At 27.3% G+C, this 22,878-nt stretch overlaps 1 protein-coding gene across 4 annotated transcripts in view; it reads right to left on the reverse strand.

The window, feature by feature from the left end:
• LOC111034808 (two pore potassium channel protein sup-9-like) overlaps window positions 1-16,591 on the reverse strand; it is an 81,499-nt gene extending 64,908 nt beyond the window's left edge. The window contains exons 1-6 of one of the 4 annotated variants that reach the window (XM_022316189.1): window positions 16,404-16,591; window positions 14,934-15,093; window positions 12,952-13,104; window positions 10,640-10,795; window positions 9,940-10,081; window positions 5,983-6,184 (exon numbers count right to left, since the gene is read on the reverse strand). In XM_022316189.1, the coding sequence (XP_022171881.1) occupies window positions 5,983-6,184; window positions 9,940-10,081; window positions 10,640-10,795; window positions 12,952-13,078 (627 nt within the window). In that variant the 5' untranslated portion in view covers window positions 13,079-13,104; window positions 14,934-15,093; window positions 16,404-16,591. The other 3 variants (XM_022316187.1, XM_022316186.1, XM_022316190.1) reach the window with 3 other exon arrangements.
• Between the last annotated feature and the right edge of the window lie 6,287 nt (window positions 16,592-22,878).

The following is a 22,878-nucleotide window of genomic DNA, read 5'->3' on the forward strand; positions in this document are numbered from 1 at the left end:
GCGTACAGACAGTAGGGGTTCTTGGTTCATTCATAGATCACATATTCATTATGGCATCAAAAATTAGGCTGACAATGCTGACATGACCTAAGGTTATCATAGTAAAAAACACGTTTTTCATCAAATTTTGGTAAAAAAATATATCCTATCTTACATATTACAGAAAAAAAATCATAATGGACAAAAAAAAATGTTTTCAAGTTCTAGTCCTGAAAGGATTTAAGATCGATAAAAACTTGATTTCAAATTAGGTACCTACAAAAATTAACTACATCATCTTTATTTGTTACGACTAATTTTTATTTCTAGAGTCATTACTATTTTCTTAAATCACACAGATGACAAATAACAAAATCTTTTTTAACATTTTTTGCAAGTATATTGTCAATGGATTTTGGTAAAATGGTACAACTTATTTTTATGAAAACGTTGATGGCGGAATCATTAATTTTTAGTTACACAGTCCACTAAAGTTATGTAACTTAATTTATAGTTTTGATTGCAATAAATGGAATCAATTTAACTTACTGTAGGGCTTAGTATGTTATAATTTTTTAATTAACTTTTAATACAATATTAGATATTTTTACAAACTTAGAAAATTTAATCAAGCACAAAAATAATATTTTGTTCCTTTTTAGGACACTAACTTACATAAAAAAGTATTTATTCCAATATTATTTTAAAATTAAAATCAAAAGTTTAATGAATTCACCACACATAAGAACATTTTTGTGAACAATTAAAGAGTGAACCAACATGTATGGTTTAACAATTCATATTTCCTAAAAAAATGCTTCCCAATAAAACGAGGAATACTAAAACTTTTAAAAACATAGTAGCCAACATGTAAAAATTAATTCACAACTTTTTGATTAAGATTTTTAATGTATCAAAAATAAAAATAAATACTTTTAATGAAAAATTTCGTTTTATCATTTTGATTAATCCTTATTAATTATAAACTACGTGTTCAATAACGTATAATACAATACCTATATAATAATAAATACATAATATATTTTTATTAAATAAATAAATAATTATACATATAGGTACTTATGAAAATTGCTGAATATAATGGTCACTTCCGTGAATTATCAGCCAAGATAAAATTCTCTATTTTTTCATAATGTGTGTCAAAAATTAGCGGAAAAATTCTAAATAACCTCAAATTTCAATAAAGATTAAAATACTATTTAAGTAAAGATAAATTCTTAACACTAAACTTTGAGCTTTTTTCCATTTGAAATGTTTTTTTTTTTAAAGTAAAAATGTTGAATTTATGTATATTTTAAACAATATCTACTATAATTATTCCTTCTACTTATATTAAAATATACTAATAATAGAGACTTATCAAAATGCAGACAAAACATACTTTCAGTTTTAATCTATTATGAAATATGATATACTTTAAAAAAATATTTTTTATCCTTACTATACTTTCCAAGATATTATTTTAAAATATAATTATCTGTAGATGGTTTATACGAAATAGTGAGTGTTTTATATTTAATTTTGAATATTTTTTGAAAAACTTTAAATTGCATTTAATGTGAATTATGTTTTACTAATTAGGTACATATTCAACTGGGTACAGAAAAGCTTACTTCTCCAATACTAAAGAAAATTATAATTTAAATACCGGCAGATCTAGGGTTTTTTTATGGGATGCTATGTTGATAATAAAGCTCCTTTAGAGATTTTTGATAAGTTTAGGAGATAAGATGAATATAGAATCAATTGTAAAATAGTTTATATTCTTCGTGGACGCTTTTCAATTTAAGATCAGAAGATTTTAGATTGATAAATTTTTAACAGCGATTAAGTGCATACATATCTTTCTTTAGGATGAGAGGGAATTTTTAAGATTAAGTGAAGCTGTTTGGACATCAATCGATCCACAGACGTAATAAGTTAAAACGTAAATTATTATTTTTCTATACACAATTAAATTTTTAAGTATTCAGAATAAACTATTCACTCCATTCTATGGTAAGCACCTCGGTATGGACTCAAAAGTTCTAAAAGCAATATTTTTTTAAAAAAATGTGTTCAAGATTTCGCATTAAGAAAATAGCAATAATAATTTAAATATTAATATACCATAGCTTATCCTTAGAAATAGGTAGAATCATTTTTTTTGTATAAAAAAATGCACCATTTTAAGATTTTGAGCTTAATGATAAATGTAGGTATTGGATTTATTTACTAGAAGAATGCTTAAATGTAATTATTGCTTATTATTCTATGTTTTGCTTATCGAATTACTAGTAGGTCGTGAATAGTATATAGTTACACAATTGATGTACGTATATACAATTATGTAATGATTAATATTCATAACTTATTAGTCGTGTATTATAGTATTAAAATCGTTCATTGGAGATCACTGATCCACTTGATGTATCAAGCTTTTAAAATTAATTGGTTAAGAATAAAATTAATTCAATGTTTTTTATTGAATTCACTAGGTAATGTAAACTACATCAAGATCCTATCGGTTAGCTCTTCTTCAGTCATATACACAAAGCAAGCGGTCCATAACATTTCGGATTGACCGTCCTAACAGATCCCGACTCCAGCTTGGTCGTCTCAACGACGAGATTTTAAATTAATTCATTTATTTTTACTTATTATTGTAAATATACTTTATTTTGTATGTATAGTTGAATAACTGTTATGCGAAACATAATTATATTATGTAAAAATTCTTATTGTTCTTTGTCAAAGTTAAAAACTAGTAATCTTATTACATATAACCAATGATATTTAATCTAATAATAGTATTTAATATTTAATATGGAGAGAAAACTTTTAAAAACAATTTTAAAAAAGCCTAGGTAATGTAATACTTAATTTTACAATTAAACATTCTAATTTTAACTATATGTTAATAAAATTGATTAAAAATATTTTAAAGATGTTTATTATACATCGATTTTAAGTAATTAATTCAGAATGACGTCAACACTATCCAAAATATATTATTTCGAAATGATTTTTATACCTTAAAACACAACTAGAAATTATTTTTTCAACATTTAGGTATATATTTATGTTTCTCAAGAGCACTCGCTTTTTCTCTGTATTCAAATACGTCAAATGATATCACATTACTTTATTTACTAGGTACATTACTTTATTACCTCTCTATTAATTGATAAGTTTTTAATAATAACAGATTATTTTATTTTTGCGAATACAGTAAAAATAAAAACTTAAAATTTTATTTCATTATTTGGTTGTAATTCAGTTTATTTTAATGTTGGTACAATTTAATTTACTAATATTTTAGGGAACTAAAATTTTATGATTTAAATCAAAAACAATTTTCAAAAAATTGGTGACATTTTTATAAGATTAAGTTTTGTACTTAGTACAAAGTTTATATGTATTAAAACTTAAAATTGTATAAGTTTATCATATCTTAATAGTATTTTCTGTTTAAAATGTATTTATGACGTAGGTACATAATGGAATTTATATCCTTAAAAATGATAACTTGACAATTTATTTTTATCCCTAAAATACTTAGCTAGTTCAAAGTACTTAAAAACATATAATATTTCATCTTTATAAATTATAGACGTATCTTTTCTAACGATATTAAAAATAAACCTGATAAATGTATATGTAACTAAGTAAAAGTTTAAATAATGAATTATGTACATTTTTCTAAGCCATTTCAAGAAGAGGTGGATGAAGCAAGTCTAGTGACAAATATAAAAATTTGTTGTTTTTTCATTCAATGTTCTTAATAGTTGATTCATTTTCTAACAAATATAGAACACAACCTGAAGTTCGTAAAATAACCTTGGTCTTGAGTGCCCGTTGTATTGCACCCCTTGCAACTCGCTAAATCTGCTACTGATTGTAAGTGCATTAAGCAAAATAATACTAAAAAATAATTGTAAATTGTTGTACATTTATCGATTTGTTACAATAAATGTTCTGATATAACATATATTTAAAATATGTATCTTATCTTACTTAAGATAATCTGAAATATGTTCATAATAATATAGTCTTAAATCTTAATATAATAACTAAATAGAGTAATAAATTTGAATTAATTAATAAATAGTGTAGATCAATAATTGTCATATTCAATTTTATAAACCTATATTATGTTCTGAATCGTTAATAATAAATAATAATTCATTTAATCATTATTATTTTTGTTGTTTATTTTGTGTTGTCCTTAATTACGTACTGCTCGTAACACGAAAATGTAGGTATAGGTGAGGCGTAGGTGATATAATGTAGGTAGGTAATAAATATGTAGGTATTGAGATAATATCAAGATTTTATAAAGGTATTATCAAAATATTTATAAACATTATACAGTACAATTATATTAATTTCAATTGGTATGAAAAAAAATATCATATATTATGAATTCTAAAATAATACGTTTTTAAATGTTAATATTGTATACTTAAATTAAAATGTATTAAAGTCTCCATTGATCAGTTCAGAATTACTTTTTGGTAGGTACCTACTTACAAGTTATAATTGAAAATTTAACTTAATAAAAATTTTGAACAATACATTTTAATCACACAACAAATAACAATTTAAATAAAACAAAAGTGAAACCAAATCAATGGAAACTATAGTTTATACCTATGTTCGACAAACTTCATTTCATCAATTAACACAATTCATACAATATGATAAAAACATTAAATTTCTTTCGTAGAATTTTTAATATGTCTGTTATCTATTGGCTTTTCAATTAAAAACGATCCAAATAAATGATTCTTCTTAGTATACAAATTACAAATATTACAAATCACAACAATCAGGTACAGAAGTACATAATATTATAGCGATGATTAAAACATTTAATAACCATGACCATTGAATTAAATTGTTATTGAAATCCCCGAAATTAACATCATTAACTTTTTACTGCTTATATTAATAATATATTTTACCGAGATTATAATTCACTACCTCATTTAAAATAGTTTTTATTATTATTATTATTATTATTAGAAGTACACAATTTGTGTCTTAGGACATAATAACTAATAAGAATAAATAATTTAATATAGCAAACTATATTATATTAAAATTGATGTAAAATTATAAAATGGTGATAATTGTGTATTTCGATTAGCTAAAAATGTTTTTGTACACTACATCAAGGCAAATATAAAATTTAAAACTGATACTGGTCTAATATACTAAATAGTAAGTACAATACAATATATTAACTGTATGATTATATTTCGATCACTGTGTTGTACAGAATTTATTTACATTTTTTTTCCATTCAGCTATCATGGGTTATTGAATCACAATTGTTATTTTTTGTCGAATACGACAATATTATAATTACCCACACCATAAATTATAAATTAAAATAAATAACAATCATACTTTTAAAACAATATTTATTAAAAGTTAAAACGTAATAATTTCAAATCGCTGGATGCAGACTAACCAACTGTTGCGGTTAGTGTTGAAGTACATATACATTTTTATGTTATTATTATTTGTTATTCAGTGAACAAACTAAGACACAAACAAAGTTATATCGATCATAATATGCGACAGCCACAATTTCTAAATAAATACTGCGGTTTTTCTAAAAATGTGGGGTCTCGTAAAAAAAAAACAAATTTATTGAACAATAGAAATTTGGCCAATATATGAAAAGGTCAATCCATCCAAGAACAGTTAATATCAATTTATTGTTATTCGATGTAAAAACAAATTTCTCGTAGTGTGGATGAAATATGGGTTTATAGTAAGGCACATTGCATAATATTAAGTACAATAAACCTATTATGTTCCTTATTGATATATTCATGTAAATATAAATTTATCAACTATTATGACTCATTAAAGAACTCCAGCAATAGGGTGTTAGGATATTACAGTTTGGAAGAAGATAAATGTCAGACGATGGGAAGCATATAGGACCAGTATCGAAAACTTATTACTTGAAAAGCATTTTATAAGTACCTGTAGTGCGACGTAATCTCCAAAACCGATGGTGGTGAGGGTAACGAAGCAATAATAAAAACTATCAAAATAGCTCCATCCTTCGTATTTTGAAAATACGGCCGCACCAGTGGTGATGATAACCGACGACAGTAGTCCAGTGGCGAACATTAGATTCATTTCCGTGGCTTCTTCCTTTTTACATTTTAAATATTGTTTGGCCCTGTAGACGAATAATTAAAATGTTTTGTATTATGTATATCGTTGTTGGATATTGAAATATTGACTTGAAAACACGTCAACAGAATATCTGCTGCTTCTTTAACCAGGCTATCGACCTGAGATTATCAGAAATTCTGAAGTATGATAAAATAAATCATTTTAATCAGCGGGGTACCGTTTTTAAGCCTGAGTGAAAAATCTTGTATGCAAAATGTAAATTTCATTAAACACTGACTGGGCTTAAATATAAATGATAAAAATAAAAATTTGATCATGAAAAGCGTTCTAATGAAATTATGTTGATACAAATACATTACTATATATAATGTAGATACATTTTTCAATATTTATTCCCAAATATTTTTTCAATTCCATACAATGTTAATACTTACATAAAAAATGTTAGCCATATACTTATGAGTATATGAGATCTATTTTTATTTTTTTCATTCACGAAATACCAAAAAATTCCGACGTCTTAATCAACTCAAATCTCAATGATATTTTAATCAAATGATTTAATCCAAATTATTTTGGTTTTCGCCCAATTTGATATTTGGTTGTAATTACCCGAATCAATTCTAACATTTTGTGAATATGAGTATACTTTGTGGTTAGTTTTCACTGGCTTGATTAAAGTCTTACAAACACGGAACAGTATTTCATGAATCTCGAGGGACTTAAGAATCAAGTACTTATATTTGTTCACTAAAAAATAATACAGTTATTTGCATTTCTAAAAAAACTATCAATAAGAATGTGACAATATAGTTATGATGACTACAGACTACATATCGTTTGAATATGTGAAGAAAAATTTAACATACGTGATACGTAGTGAGTCATTAAAAACATTTAATCTTATTAAAGTACCTATTACAAAATATCCAAATAAAATATTATGTGTTTTTAGTTTTACCAATTTAAATGAATAATAATAAAATATATGGGAATACAAATTTAAACAATAAGCATACAATATATAGTATAAGTGTAACAGTTGAGTTGTAAAATTAAGAAAGTCGTAAAAAATATGTATTTATTTTTAGTTTAGAAATCTAAAAGGATATTTTACTTCCAAAAAGCATGATTAAGAAACTGCTCACCCAATATTTAAAAGATAGTAAATACGACTTTTTACAATTAAACATTTACCGGCCCATACCTACACATATATTAAATATTAAATATACATCAGTACATTAACAAAACTGTCAGCCACTCGAAATATTTTATTTATCCAGAAACAGGAGATAACACAAAAGACAAGACACCGAAAAACTATAGATAACTGTTAAATTTAAAGTTAATATTAATATTTATTTAAAAAACAAAATAGATCTTGTCTTATAGTATCTAGATTTACTAAGTACTAAATTGAAAATTTAATTTCAACGATAGAGATCCTGACTCCCTTAAACTAAAACGTAACTATTTTTGAAATTTTTTTCGAAACTAGTGTAGGACATTTGAAAATGTTGTCGTCAGAAAGTGAGATAAATATTCTTGATGACTTATAAGATTGACGGAATCCCACTTTTAGGCAAGTTCTAAATTTTTTTATACCTACATATAATTATAATTTTAAATAATGTTGACTCATACTTTTGATATAATACCTAGTACTTTTTATGTTTACGATAAAAAAATGTATTTGTAGGTCATATACTGGACCATCACCTAAGTATCCACTTATAGTTACAATCTAAATATTTCCGAAGGGATTCAATTTTGATAACATTCAATTTAAAAGATATTTTGTTCTGTAATCATAAGTATATATTTTTTGGGAAGTTTAAATTGCTATGTATTTATGTAACAAAAAAACATTCGATTTCCGTTTCCCAAAACAAGATCCTTTTGTAAGCACATCTATAAAATGCAAATATTTAAAAATTCTTTCTTAGTGTAAATTTACATTCTGGAACAAAGGTTCTGTCAAAATTCGAAGTCTAACTTTTATAGTTTTAGCTGTATATTGATTCAAATCAGTTGCATGGATGTATATTAATATTTTGGGAAAACTAGAGTTTGTATGCAAAACAAGTTTTTAACAAAATCTATTTTGTGTTTTTGTAGTAATTAAAAAATAAAAACTGTAAAATTTTCAAATTTTTACTAGATTTGATATAGATAATTTTTAAAATATTTTGTCCCTTTTTGTAATATCTATAAATGCTTAAAAAGTTTTTTTTATTTACTCATGATATAAATTAGCTTGATAATGTTATACAAGATTCATCATAAGTTTTTTTAAAGAAATTTAAAAATATAATTCAATGTAAAGTCAAATGAATGTTTTACATTTGATTTATCAAATCATAATATTTTAACGACGTTATAAGTAAATAAACATAATAAAATTATTTTACCTCTAACAGGTTTTGTTTATTTTGTTTTTAACTAAAAGCATATGATTTGTAGTAACATTCAAATGTTACTTAAATTATCATTTTAAATACAATGAAATTGTGTGGTTACAATCTAAAACGTGGCATTGCAATTTTTAGTTTATTTTATGAAGGACACCTGTATGTTTCATTTGATTAATGTGTAGTTGGAAAATGAATAATATTGTGATTTTGTTTTTACATTAATACACGGTATTCAATTTATAGAAGAGCCTGACATGACTGTAGGTATGAGATGACAGTTTTTCTACTTTCTAAGGATATTTTATTATATATTTATACTGCTTATTTAATATTTCATTTTTCTATTAGTGATATTATGGTAGGTTTTTCTATTTTTACATCAAATGCTTATTTTAAATAAATGTGTCTAAATATATTTAAATTGTTTTATACACAACTTATGCGGATTCTTGTATTACATTTTCAAGATTTTTGAAAGAGCCTAAGTATTTTTAAATAAGGCTAGGCTTAGGTAAGTTTAGGTTAGGGAATTTAATTTTTGATTCAAAACGTATCATTGCAGTGTGTATTTTATAAAACATGTTATTGTTAATACATGTTATAAAAAAAAATTTAACCAAGTGTATTATTGTCCTTTGGGAATATACAATCAAAACTGGAATTCATGTAATTAATAATTTAAAATTAAATATTTTATCAAATCAGTGCATTACATTTCTTGAAAAAAAAGACAATATTGTCCATGAAAAATGATTTCATGATATCAACTGTTATAATTTTAATATCACTTAAAATCGAAACCAAAAAGCTTCATTGTTATCAGAATATCGAACAACCAATTTATATCAATTGAAACGTACTAGTAAAGTACTTTGATAATATATGTATCACTCTAAAAATTTAAAAATATTTATTGTATATTATTGTCTTTGAAATTTTATTGTAACACATTTTGAAAAAAATGTCATTCAAGTACATTTTAGCTATGATTTTTTCAAGTCAAAACGTGCTATTGGCTACACGTTTTATACCAAAGCCTTAATAAAATTACTCAAAATAGGGTCTTAAATAATATTTGAATTAATTAAGTTTGAGTTAAAAATGAAAGTTTTCAGTTATTTAATGTTTAAGTGCATATTATGACCATTCAATTATACCTACACACCTAACCGTATACCTAAAATGTAATAATTATCATATCAATCAATTATTATTATCGTTAATGATGTATACTTAGAACATGGGTTTAATTGATTAGATTAGTTTTAGTTATTTCACTGATATATTTTGTCATAGGACTTTTGAACTCTTTAATTGTTTTCCATAACAATTATAGCATATTATTACAACTTAAAAAAACCTTTTTAAAACGATTTATCACCTCCTAATAACTACGGACGCAAATTTATTTAAACGTTCACCAATACTCTGGAACATAATAAGTCCTAATGGTATGCCCACCATAGCGTATGCCATACAAAATGCTTTGCCGCCAATTGTCACTGGTGTCGAGTGCCCGTAACCTGTGAACAAAAAAAGATAATAATTTTAGAATTCATACATTATAAATGATATTGTATTACTTTATATTTTATTAAAGCTATTATTATTATTCAATATTATAGTAATTAGTAATAGTGTTATTTTTTATAATTATAAGTAGAATTTGTAATTTTTATAAATATGAAATGAAGGGAAAACATGAATATTTGCTACATGAGCTTTTAATCTCCCCCTGCAATATCTGCACAACAAATGCACAATGAATGCCTTGCAAAAAACATATTTCTTATACCTACACCTAAACTTCTGAATACGTCATAAATGTATAGTTTTTTTGCAATAGTTTTTATTCAATATTCTATGTAAGTTAATATCTGATTTTTTTAGTACCTTTAGGAAAATATTTTACAGTATTTTATAAATGAAATATGCAACATATGTACTAGCAGAAGCAGAATCAACTGCAGTTTTGATGACAATTTTTTTATTTAATCAAGTACCTAATGAATTATAACTTTTATTATAAGAAACAACATTATTATCTTTTTTTTTTTAATTTTAAGAATAGAACCGTTTACCAATCATAGCCAAAACAACTGTGGAGAAATAAAATGCGCCCGCAAATTTCCATTGTGGTCCAGCTTTGTGAGGTTTGTTTTCGATGATGGCAACTTCCATCATCCTGTAATCATCTTCGCTTATGCTGTATTTTCTCACCAAAGCTGCTTTTAATTCTATAACCATCGTAAAAAATATAATATAGGTAGGTATATGTATAATAATAAAAATTATCAACTAACCAACAAGATATCATGAATGTTATGTTAGTATCATAATAATTAATAATGTACCTACACACATTTATACAGTATATTGAAGATTGACTTTAAATTCATCTCTGTTTGGTAGTAATCACAATCCAACGATAAATAGTCCAGTAATTCAAGGGGTGATAACATAAATGCATTGATGTTCAGTCCACGAGTAAATAAATAATTGAACATTAATTTATAAGAAGAAGTAACTGACCTGGCTGTTAGAGTTTGAATTAGAAATAAAACTATTTTAAAAATAAAAATAAGCTAACCTATATAGGCTATAATAATTATTTATATTATTCAAATGTATTCAACGTATGAATAAGATTATTGAATACACGAATGACATACCTATCTACCATCATTTTAGAAATGATTATAATGTCTAAACGTGTATTTGCAAACTTTAACGGTTTTTTTATTTTACAACGTTTCAAATTGGTCTACAGATATAGCCTACAACAAAAGATGTAATTACGTATTACAGTTTTAATGAAAAATAAATAAAAATTTTAATTGAATATAGAATTTGGAGAAAATCTTTTCCATTGTTATTCGTTTGTCTTTGTTATCATAATTATGTTTAGTATTAATTTGGAAATCTTTTTCGTTTTTAAGAGGACACTACTGACGCATTTGTTGCCTTTGTCTTACATACCAATTTTACGACCAGCAGTTCATATTTAACTAAAAAATTTAAGTGAATCAACCTGTCATGACACTTAACATTAAGAACATAATTATCTGTGTTTTAATACTTTTTATGTTGGTTTTGATAAGATAATTCAATGTTTAAGTGATCAAAATAATAATCAAAACAATTATGAACGGAGGCGTCCTGTCAGCCTATAATTTTAAGCATATTTTTAAGATTATTTTTATTTCTACCTATTAGCAATTTGTATTCCTATATTAGTAGTATCAAATATTGAGCAAGTTTTTTCTAAACCAAATCTCAACTATTACTTTCTAAAAAAATTTGTTTTCATATAAGTATTAATACATTAGTATTACACTATTACTACAGCTGGTAATAGCAATGTAACGTTATGGAACTGCATCAATATTTTCGTGGTATAAAAAACTTTAAAATGAAGAAAAATAATTTTAAAATATTTAGAAAAATTCATTGCATAAAATAAATAATAATATAATAATATAAGTGATATAAAGTTTCAAGTTCCAACAGATTACTTTTTTTAATTACAACTACAAATCTTTATTTTTAGTTGAAATATTAGATTTTGAAGAAATTGGAAATTGAAAAACTATAAAAAAATTATTGTGCATATGCAATTTTGATTTTTTTTTTTTTTAAGTTTCTGTAAGAACTTAGGAGAAACCTTTGTATAACATTTTGATTTCCACTCAAAAATAAGTAAAAGTTAAAATGAATATTTGGTGGAAATTTATAATAACGATTTATATAAACGATTATTTATTTTATAATAACAACAACAATTAAAATCGATTTCGTCAAAAGCTGATTTTGGTTACAAATTCAAGTTATCCAAATTTTTTTTTCATTATTTCTAGTTATTAAGAAAATTACAGGGAATTTTTTATTGCATCGAAAGATGAAAACCGATAAAAGAAACTACACCATTGTAAAATCAATTCATTCGTTGCTCTACTCAGAATATAAAATATTAATTTTAATGGCTTGAAACATTTCACTATTATGTATAATTTATATGCTAAGTTTTTCGCAAAATTTAAATTATTAATTCATTATAATTATATAAATGGTTAAATAATTACTAAATAGTTGTATATAAATTATTATTAATAAAATATTGTTATTAGGTATAATAGAGGCTGTCACATTGTAAGCATAGAATGGATTTTTGTATGCCATTATTATATGTTTCATTGAATTAAAATGTATCGTTTCAATTCTGTAATCAATAATATTATACACCTACTCAATAGTCAATGATGTGCATACTTGAAACAAACTTTGAAAGTGCGACTTTTCCGGTTTTTTTGTTGTGTTCAGCTTGTTTTACATCATGTTGTAGCCATTAAGTGATTTTTAAATTTAAACTCGTACATAAACAACTGTTTTTTACCTAAAAGGTGATTCCATCTTTTTCTCTCAGTTTCCGATTCCAATGCATCGAATACCGCTGCACCTACTAGCAAGTATGTGAATGTGCAAACTACTAGGGACAGTGTGCGCACGTTCTGCCGTTTCATGTTTCTTGTTTATTCAATTCGTGCCACTGAAATAAACAAAATCTAATTAAACTGATACATATACCATATTAATGTGTGTTGTATATTACCGAACGGCTTACGCTATCAACATTTTAGCTTAATAAAATATGTTGTGGTCGAAATTAATATATGCGTGTTTGTTAATAGAGTTGCGCTTTTTTTCTTTTAATGAAACATTTCATTTTAAAAAACGGAAATTAAAATAACTAAAATAATTACACATGCACAAACTAAACAAAATACCTATCGTAATAACCTTATGAATGTAGAAATTATTAGGTATTGAAATTGTTCAAGACCTGGATTATTTGTCAAGCTATTTGCAGGGTATTTATTTTATAAACAATATACATTCACCGCCTACTATAATGGAGTAATGTACATATTATATATATTATATTAAACTGGCGTCAGTCTACGGTGAATTCTTCATATAAATAATATGTTATTGAGGTTATCCGTTTTTATGAAAATATTTTAACAAATAATAAACACAATAATACTATACTATGAAAGAAAACGTTTGTCCAAGGAATAGACGCATGGTGTTGTAATGCATTATATTGGTTTTTACTGTTAAATGTAAAAACAAATGCTTTACATAAATGGTACACGTTATCAAATGAATTGGAATATGTAATCATAAGTAAGTTAAATTTGACGATTTCGATTACGATTACGACGATATTTAAAACCAAAATGATAATTTTTCGATTAGACGTGCGTTTATTTGTCTACTACATATCTTTATTATTATTATGTAATTCGTTATCGCTATTATCGTATTGATAATCGTACGCATATAGGCACAAAATATTATGATATATTCGGCAGTAACTCTGCGTGAGATGTCATTATATCGCTATTTCCCCAATATTCCATATCACAGAAAACCAGCAGATTTCACAAAGTCTTGTATTATATTTACATATTATGCAATTGTGTGTACTATAAATAGAGCTAGAATGAATGCATAATATATAAACTCATCATCGTTATAATTCGGACAGTATTCGTACAGTGACATCATACATATTATTATTCTATGTATTCGTTTGACGCCTTCGATTTTAAATAATTTCAATATTGCGTTACATGCAAGAAGTAAGATGACCTTTTCAAATTTTTGTACGGACGACGCTGTGCAAAATATTTATGCGCATTATCGATGTGGGAATACGACCAGTCTCGATAACATCAATAAATTGATGTGGTGCAGAGGAAAGAACAATATTAAAACTACCTGCATTTGAGCATTGTATGTAATAATAACACATAATATTACTTTATATTATACGATATTGTTTATTATTGAGACACAACATAGATTCTTCTAAAAGCCAAAATATCTTCGTGAAAATATGAATTACATATTTAAATTTATAAATTGAATACAATAAAATGATAATTATTATCTTTTAATCTTTGATGTGAATACAAAAACAAACCGGTGGGTATCGAATAAAAGTCGTGTACACTCTACAGCTCACTTAAATCAAATTCAATAAATAATTAACAACAATTAGATACATAACTTAAATTTCAGGATCGCAGTTTATACATATCCTATGGAGTATAGGTATGTCTACACAACAATTCAATTTTTAGTTACCTATTAATATAGAACAAAACAATTTGGTACGATTATAATATATATTTTGGCCGTATTAAGAAATCTACACCGTGGAATATATTTTCAAAATATGGATATCAAAATCGCAAAAAAAGCAATAGAATATTGTTAAACAAACATAGATGTGCGCAATTTGAAAATATCACGCCAATTAAAAAAAATACAACCCCCTCACACAGAACCAATATTATATATACCTACCAATAGCGGATGGATAGTGGCAACTCGGTCTTACAGGTTTGTTTCCGTTGATAGGAATTATTGTTCACGATTTTGGCAGAACAACATGATTGTGCTCCAAAATGTCTTCAGGATTGTCCCCGTTCCTTCCGTTTCTCACCAAGAATGGGTCAAACCCACACTATGAATATTTGAATTTTTAATTCAGTACCACGTTGTTTTGACACGTGGCATTCTTCACTAAAGATCAATATATTCTGCAAAAACATTTATTTCATCATAAGCTTATAATATAGCAAAAAATTAAAACTGAACTTGGTTGTCAAAAATAGCAATTTTGGTAACCAATTATTTGAAAATATAAGATGTATAACTCTATGAACGATAAATAAGTGTAACCCATACTGTTAAATTGCTATAAAATATCTGACAACCGTAAACAACACTTGTTTATAGAAATTAATTGGATGAAATATTACATTCGATTTATAAAAAAATGTATGTAATATATGTTTATTTCAGCAGCAACAAAAACTATACGCACCGTTTACAGTTGAGTAGAGGTGTCTGTCACTGAGTTCTACATGCAGGTAATGCTCATCCCTCCCACACAAAAAAAAAATAATCGAAAACAATATCGTACTTTACTGCAATGCGATGATTAATCGACGTCGAATGACAGATATGTGTATGTATCATACACAAAAACCATGTTTCAAAACTTCAAAACTCCAATAAGTAAAACACTATTCAAAAATATATACTTTATGGAAAATGTAATCTAATTAGGCCATTTCAGATTCTTACGAAACAGGGAAACTATAATTTTAATATTATATGATAATATGAATATAATATGTGGCAGTAGAGCTACAGTAAAAAAATCCTAAGATGTGAGCGTACGATATAAATGGTGCCCGTACGTGTATTATAGACTTATTGAAAACACCTTAGCGGATAATAGATACTATTCTCAACAACGGTCATTGGATCGGACATAAAAAACAATATTTTTATGTTATTCCTTATAAAATTAGATAAAATTCGACTGCCAAAAGAATGAAAAACGGACAGTTTCGATATTCCCGCTATAATTACGTGGTACGACGTTGAAATTGACAATTTTCCCTGAGACGATGATAGAATATTGTTTGATTGAAAGTGATATTACTAACTTTGAACATTCGACCGCCGTCATATTGCAGGTGCCGACCCTCCGCGGGGCATCAGACGATTTCGGCGGATTTGCGGGCCTCGAACTAGTCGTTTACGTTTATCAGTAAGTCATGATATGAATATTACTATTATAAAATTGTTATTATCCCCGAGCGTTTCGGAAACTGTTTCCGCAGAGAATAAATTCGCGATCGATGCCGTCCCTTCCTGCTATTATAATAGATGTGCGCTTAATTTTAAAATACTATATTGATATTATTAAACCAGCTCTATACATTTTATTATACGTTACAATATTATTGTACTTACACTTACATCCGGTGCGATCTCAAAGCCAACGTGCGTGTCGATTTCTTCGTTTTCTTCGGCGGCGAAAAGCGTTTCCACGTAATATTATAACGACGATATTATCATATTCGCCGTGTGTCCGTCGGTCGTGGTGTGCCGGTCGCCACCACTATCGTCGTGCGAGAGCGCTGCCGCCGCCGCCGGACCGTTTATCGCGCCCGCCCCGGGTAGGACGGAGAAAATAATCGATTTTCCCGCGCGAAGCTGCGGCGCGCAGTGTCGCCGGCCCTGCGGCGCGAGATATATACCACGAATGTCCCACCACTGGGTTGTAATAATAATAATACATTTTTATTATCGTGTCGTTCTTGCGATAATAATGTGCTGTATCTCAATGACGTCGTATTGAAAATGTCGTTAGGACCCGATGCCGCGTGCGTTTCGTTATTCAAAATTCGAATTGCACATCCCTGCAATATAATATTGACTGTCGAAAAACTCATGGTTTCCAAACGGCAAAATCGACCAACTGATATGACGCTACAGTGGTGTACACTTATACCTACCTACCAACTTGTTGAGCGACACTCGCAATCAAGTGTCCACATACGCATATTATAATAACATAACACTGACGACCTCGCCACAGTGACCATGAACACCGCACTTGAACCAAACGAAACTTAACAAACAAATAACGATTTGTAAAAAATGCGTTTATACAATTTATACAGTGATAACTTTTTTAATCGATGTAAATATTGCCAATCATTATGAACAGGAGTCTCCGGGTTTTTGGCTCTCGCCTACCGCCACTCGTCCGTGCCTTAGCGCTGAGCGCTACTTACGGGCGAGGGTGGAGCTAGTGCGGCGACGCAAGCGCCGCCGGGCTAGGGTCTTCTGTGGAACACCGGCACCGGGCCCGAGGGCCCGTACCTTTCTTGAGGTCCGGGATGACTCAGTTAAGTGCCACCTGGGTACCAGACCTCCCACTAGGTGCAGTGGTTTGCTGTTCTACTATCGAGCGCTGGTCCCACAACCACCACGTTTCAGCCGAGTTAGGCTCCTCAACCTTGAGGTGGCATCGCTTCTGACGGCGGACCGTGCAGCGTGCGATGGGGCTCCCCTCTCCCGTGGCACCGACTAGGTTTTAAGTTGACGTCGGTAGGTCAACCCGGTCACCGGAGTGACTTCCCACTATTCTGGCTCCCCAGCCGGCTAGTGGTGGGCCCAAATCATTATGAACAGTAAAAACTAAAAATAATGTTGTGTTATAATCGGGGATGTGAATTTAATGCTCACTAAAGAAGCTGCTGTCGACTCAGCGTCAAGTATGCATACGAACTTGGGTAAAATATGTTTTAAAAACGTTAATTTAAAGTAATAGTTTATGCGGAAAGTTATAAGTTATAAGTTATTTTTAGTTTTGTATAATATGTAGCTTATAAGAAGACGTCGTAGAAGTTGTCTCTGTCTTATTAACGCGTAACGTAGCAAATTATAAGTTACAAAGAATTTATTTTACTCACTTGTTTTTTAATATTAGTGTGAGTAGACCTATGGGTTATGATAAAATTTAAAGGTGAGGATATTATTTGGGAACCCCATATAGAATTTAAATAATTAATATATTTTAACTATAAAGCCAGTTATAAACATTAAAAAATTATTGATAGTAAATTAAAATATTAAAATATCAACAAAAAAGGCCAAAGCAGGGCCCTGCACTAAAATTAAGATTGACATCTAACACCCATAAGAATCGGTTAACTTGAAACCCGAAAATTTTGTCTCTTACAATCTTCATGTGATAATTTATAATCGTGTATGTGTTTATAGCGGTTAGTTCGATTTTGTAGTTGGTAAAAAAAGAATGTTACAATCAATTATAGCCTATATAAGTAAATTCAATAAAATTTTCTTTAAAATAAAATCCAATAAAATCATTAATAATTGATTCTGATTAAACCACAACTAAATTATTTCTTACAATATGTATATAATTTCTTACCTTATTTATAAACAAAATGAATCCAAATGTAGCCAATAGAAATGTAAAATATAGACGTGGTCTCGACAAAACTGAACAACGTATTGACTGTCATGACCAATTAATACTTATAAGTAATAAGTAATAATACCTAGTATTATTTGCCAACGTAAATTCGTGGCTATATTTACTAATTCTCCGAAAATCGAGAAATCTCGAAATCATAATTTATTTTATTTCTATGTGGCCTAATAAATTAACCTTATACGCCGACTTAGTTTTTGTAGTTTCTTAGAAAAATACAACTACTGTACACTAATAAACAGAGTTTTGTCTAAAATAAATTTTGTTCATTCAAAATAAATCATTTTTAAAAATTTTTTTCCAGTTTCGTTTGTTTACATTTATTCCGGTGTTTGAATACTGAATACATCCAGCACCCGTAACCAAATTAATAGAGGTTTAATCCGTCTCACGCCGTACACCGTACACACTTGCGCATTACAGTTCTGCTGTAGCCTGTAACATTACAAGTATGTGTCGCCGGCTTTATCTATATATATAAGAATCTAACTTGATTTTGGAGACGAAGTAAACCGGGTTTGAACCCTCATTATAATAATAATCAACTAATTACCAATAATTTTCATGTATTCACCGATAACGGTGTCTGTTTCTTTATTTTTATTTTTTTATTTTATAATCGTTGTATTATTTGTACAGCCAAAAAATAGTCTTATGTTTTTAAATTAAATTACAAAAAAATAATTTCTTCCGGAGGAAGGTCGGGCAGCTAGTATACTATAATAATATACGCAACATTAAACATTTTACGTTAAAAAGTTTAATGTTACTATCGTTAGTAAATAAGACAGAGCAAAACATAAACGTTTTGTGTTGATTTTTTTAAAATGTTTAGTTTAATTTACATGATTACAATTAAAGGTACCCGTATGTTTAATAGTTTAATAAACAACAGAGTTTTATTCATCGACAAGTGTTGTAAATTGTAATTGACAAAAATAATCTTAAAATTTATTTTCTTCTATAAATCTGCTAATTATTAATTTATTATATATATATTTTTTTAATACGATAAAACCATCAAGTATGTTCCAACCACTTTTTATTTATTTTCTTTTATAGTTCAAAAATATTTCCATAAGTTATATTATACAAATAATAAAACATATTATACTCATGTATCTATTATACTATTAGTAGCAAATGTTTAGTAAGTACCTACCTAATACCTATTATAATAGTTACTTTTATTTTTTAAGTCAACGTATAATATTTTAATTATACATGGTAAAAATATTCAGAATTTTACCAACACTGACTGTTTATTTTAATATTTAACAAATCTCGTTTCTTAAAGTCCAAACTAGAAAATCAGTTGGGATTTGACCAAATTATTTTGTGGATTCTAGGTTTTACCGAAATTAATCTTTTAATGTCCAAAATTCAAAAATTAACCAACAGTAGTCGGTGAAACCTAAGATTTTCCCGTTAAATCCTAGGTTTTACTGGTATTTGTATTTTTACCTTGGCTTATAATATAATACTTAACTATATAAGTCATAATAAATAGTAATATGTTGTAGGTAAACTTGTAATGAATAATTCTTCAAAGTTAACTCAAATACATTATTATCGTGTTTAACACATAATATAAGTAAGTGTTTATACTGTCTAGGTATCTATCTGGATAGTGCCAGTTACTTAATTATAAAACGGACTTAAATGTTCACACTCACGCACAGGGTATGAGTTAACACGCCATGCAAATTTCTTCAATTCCAACCTGTAGAGTACCTGTAGGTACCTCGTAAATAATAAATATAGTGCTATTATAGTAGGTGTATAATATGTGTATTGTGTATTGTGTAACTATATATGTATTAATTAAACTGTATTATTGTTACTTGTTACCAGAAATTAAGACCAAATGCGTTTATTGTTAATACCTCCAATATATATAATACATTTTATATTTTTATACGACTAAAATTGGAGATGCTGGAATGGAATTGCACATTTTACATAGTTACCTCATGTTAACAATAATAATAGCTGTCTCATACGTTTGGTCCATATGTATAGGTATATTTCATGAAACAGATTTCCCTTCATTATTGTATGTGTTTGAAACACAAAAATAATCTCTCAATAAGATATAAAATGTCTGTTATCAGTAATTTTGACATTATATTAGGCATGGCTAAATAATAAAATAGCTAGGTATGATAGCATTGAGACGCATTTTAGTTAAGGGTTGCGCAAGTACTATTATGTTATATATTATATACATATATATATATTGCATGATTTAGAGTGGAAAGGAATCTCAGCTGGTCTTATTAATTATTGACAAAAAATACAAGTATATACGCCGATAATTCATGTAAGCTAACATTTCGTCAAGGATCAAAGGCTTAATTTGAGGGTAAATATTAATATTATTATTAATATGCTTATATTTTGTTAACATGTTGCTGTGTTGGAGAAGTGATTATATTAATTCTTGGTGTATATCATTAGATATTCATAAAATTATAAAAGGTATCAGTGAAAACTGTAAACCTTTCATAGTAACTTATATAATAATATTATAAAAGACTTGTAAAATAAATAAAAAATATAATTATTATTACTATATAGGTTATACAAAAACAAGAACTCACCTCAGCTGTACAACAAGCTTCAAGATCATTTATAGGATAGTATATATTACACTATATTTATATTATTATTAGTAATTTCTTAATTCTGAAGGTTGAACTAATTATTGCAGAAACAGGTTCATGGTATATCTAATTGTAAATAGCTAAAAGATAGTACCAACATGTTAAAAATATCATTGTGTACACTGTACAACAAATAATAGCATGTTTAAAGAGTGATAAGTTTAAAATTTTGATAATATTAGAACATTGACCATGTATAAAAAAAAAACTATAACTTACTATGCATATTATGTTTTTTAAATAATCAACTTAAGAGGAATCTTGTATTACATTTTGTAAACCTAAAATTATTTACTAACACAAAAAAACGAAAATTTTCGAAAACCTCAAATGTCTCAAAATTAAAATTAGTCTAAATATTTTACAAATTTCATTATTGAGTACATACAATTATAATTAAAGTAATCGATTGTTTCAAGTTTCTACAGTTAATAGTTTTTCAGCTACAATTAAAAAAAGGTAAAATCGTTTATGACAAAAAGTCATTTTCGGAGGGAATAATAAAAAATATTTGTGGAATTGAACTTAATGATATTTTTATAATTATCATATAAGTTTAAAATTTTGAAATTATATTTTCAAACCTTGAAGATATGAGCTTTTGACCACAAAATAATTGACAAAATATTGTCAAAATCGAACTTCAAATGTTGAAACGCTCATAAAAATCATTGCAGATTTACGATCAACTTTTTTTAATTTCAGTATATTATACAACTTTCGAAATAACATTTTCAAATGTTATTACTATTTTTGACTAATTCATACATTTGCTTTATTGACATATATAAAGAATTAACTGAACAAAGAAAAATCAAAAATTTCCTATTCGTAATTAATTCAAAACATATCAAAATATTAAATCAACGTAGGTATATGATAATGTAGTATGTGATAATACAACTACTAACTTTATTTATAAAACGGTATAATGAATTTCACACATATTATTAGGTACACGAAATAAGTAACTACGCCAAACGCGCTGTGCAAATAGTGAATGACAGCATGTAGGTACTTACTTATGGTCAGTGGCGTAACTAAAACTTTGATTGCCCGTGGCAAAAAAATCCAGCGGGCCCTTAGGCCTTGGTCTTACAAATTTGTAATATAAGAGCATGCACTTACTCACACAATTTATACCTAGACCTACCCCTGCTATAAAAGGTAATAAATAATTAAAAGCATATTTATTATACTATTATGAATAATATGGTCATTTTTTGTTACACGTTATAATAAGAGTCTTATTTTTTTAAATATTATAAATAACCACTTATTTTAGGCAGTTTTGATACTTTTTCTTGTTCTTCCATTTTTTTTACGCTTTTCATAGCCGCTAGGTACTTTTTTTCGACATGATCACAATATTAATTATTTGGTTCAACGAGTGACGATGACTCACAACTGATGACAGAATAACTAATGACAAAATAATAACGAAAAACGACGGCTATTTCAATTTTCAGCTGGGCAGTATAATAGACTGTATAGTATATAATATGATAATTAATAACGAATCGAGAAATCAACAGACTTCTGAGACTTCAATACAGTATCCTAGACTTATAAGCGTATGTTGCGTGTATCCGTTATTTTTCTAGTTATTACATTTATTTTACTTTAAAGTGATTTAATTTTACTAGAACTTATTAATAACTAAAATTCTATAATAACGGTAATCTGTTTTATTTAAATTGCCACATTTTTTGAAGAGCCCTTCCCGGCATTCTGGGGCCCTGGGCCCGTGGCACTTGCCCGT

This window comes from Myzus persicae, unplaced genomic scaffold, assembly GCF_001856785.1.
Source record: "Myzus persicae strain clone G006 unplaced genomic scaffold, MPER_G0061.0, whole genome shotgun sequence".
In the NCBI taxonomy this organism is placed as follows: domain Eukaryota; kingdom Metazoa; phylum Arthropoda; class Insecta; order Hemiptera; family Aphididae; genus Myzus; species Myzus persicae.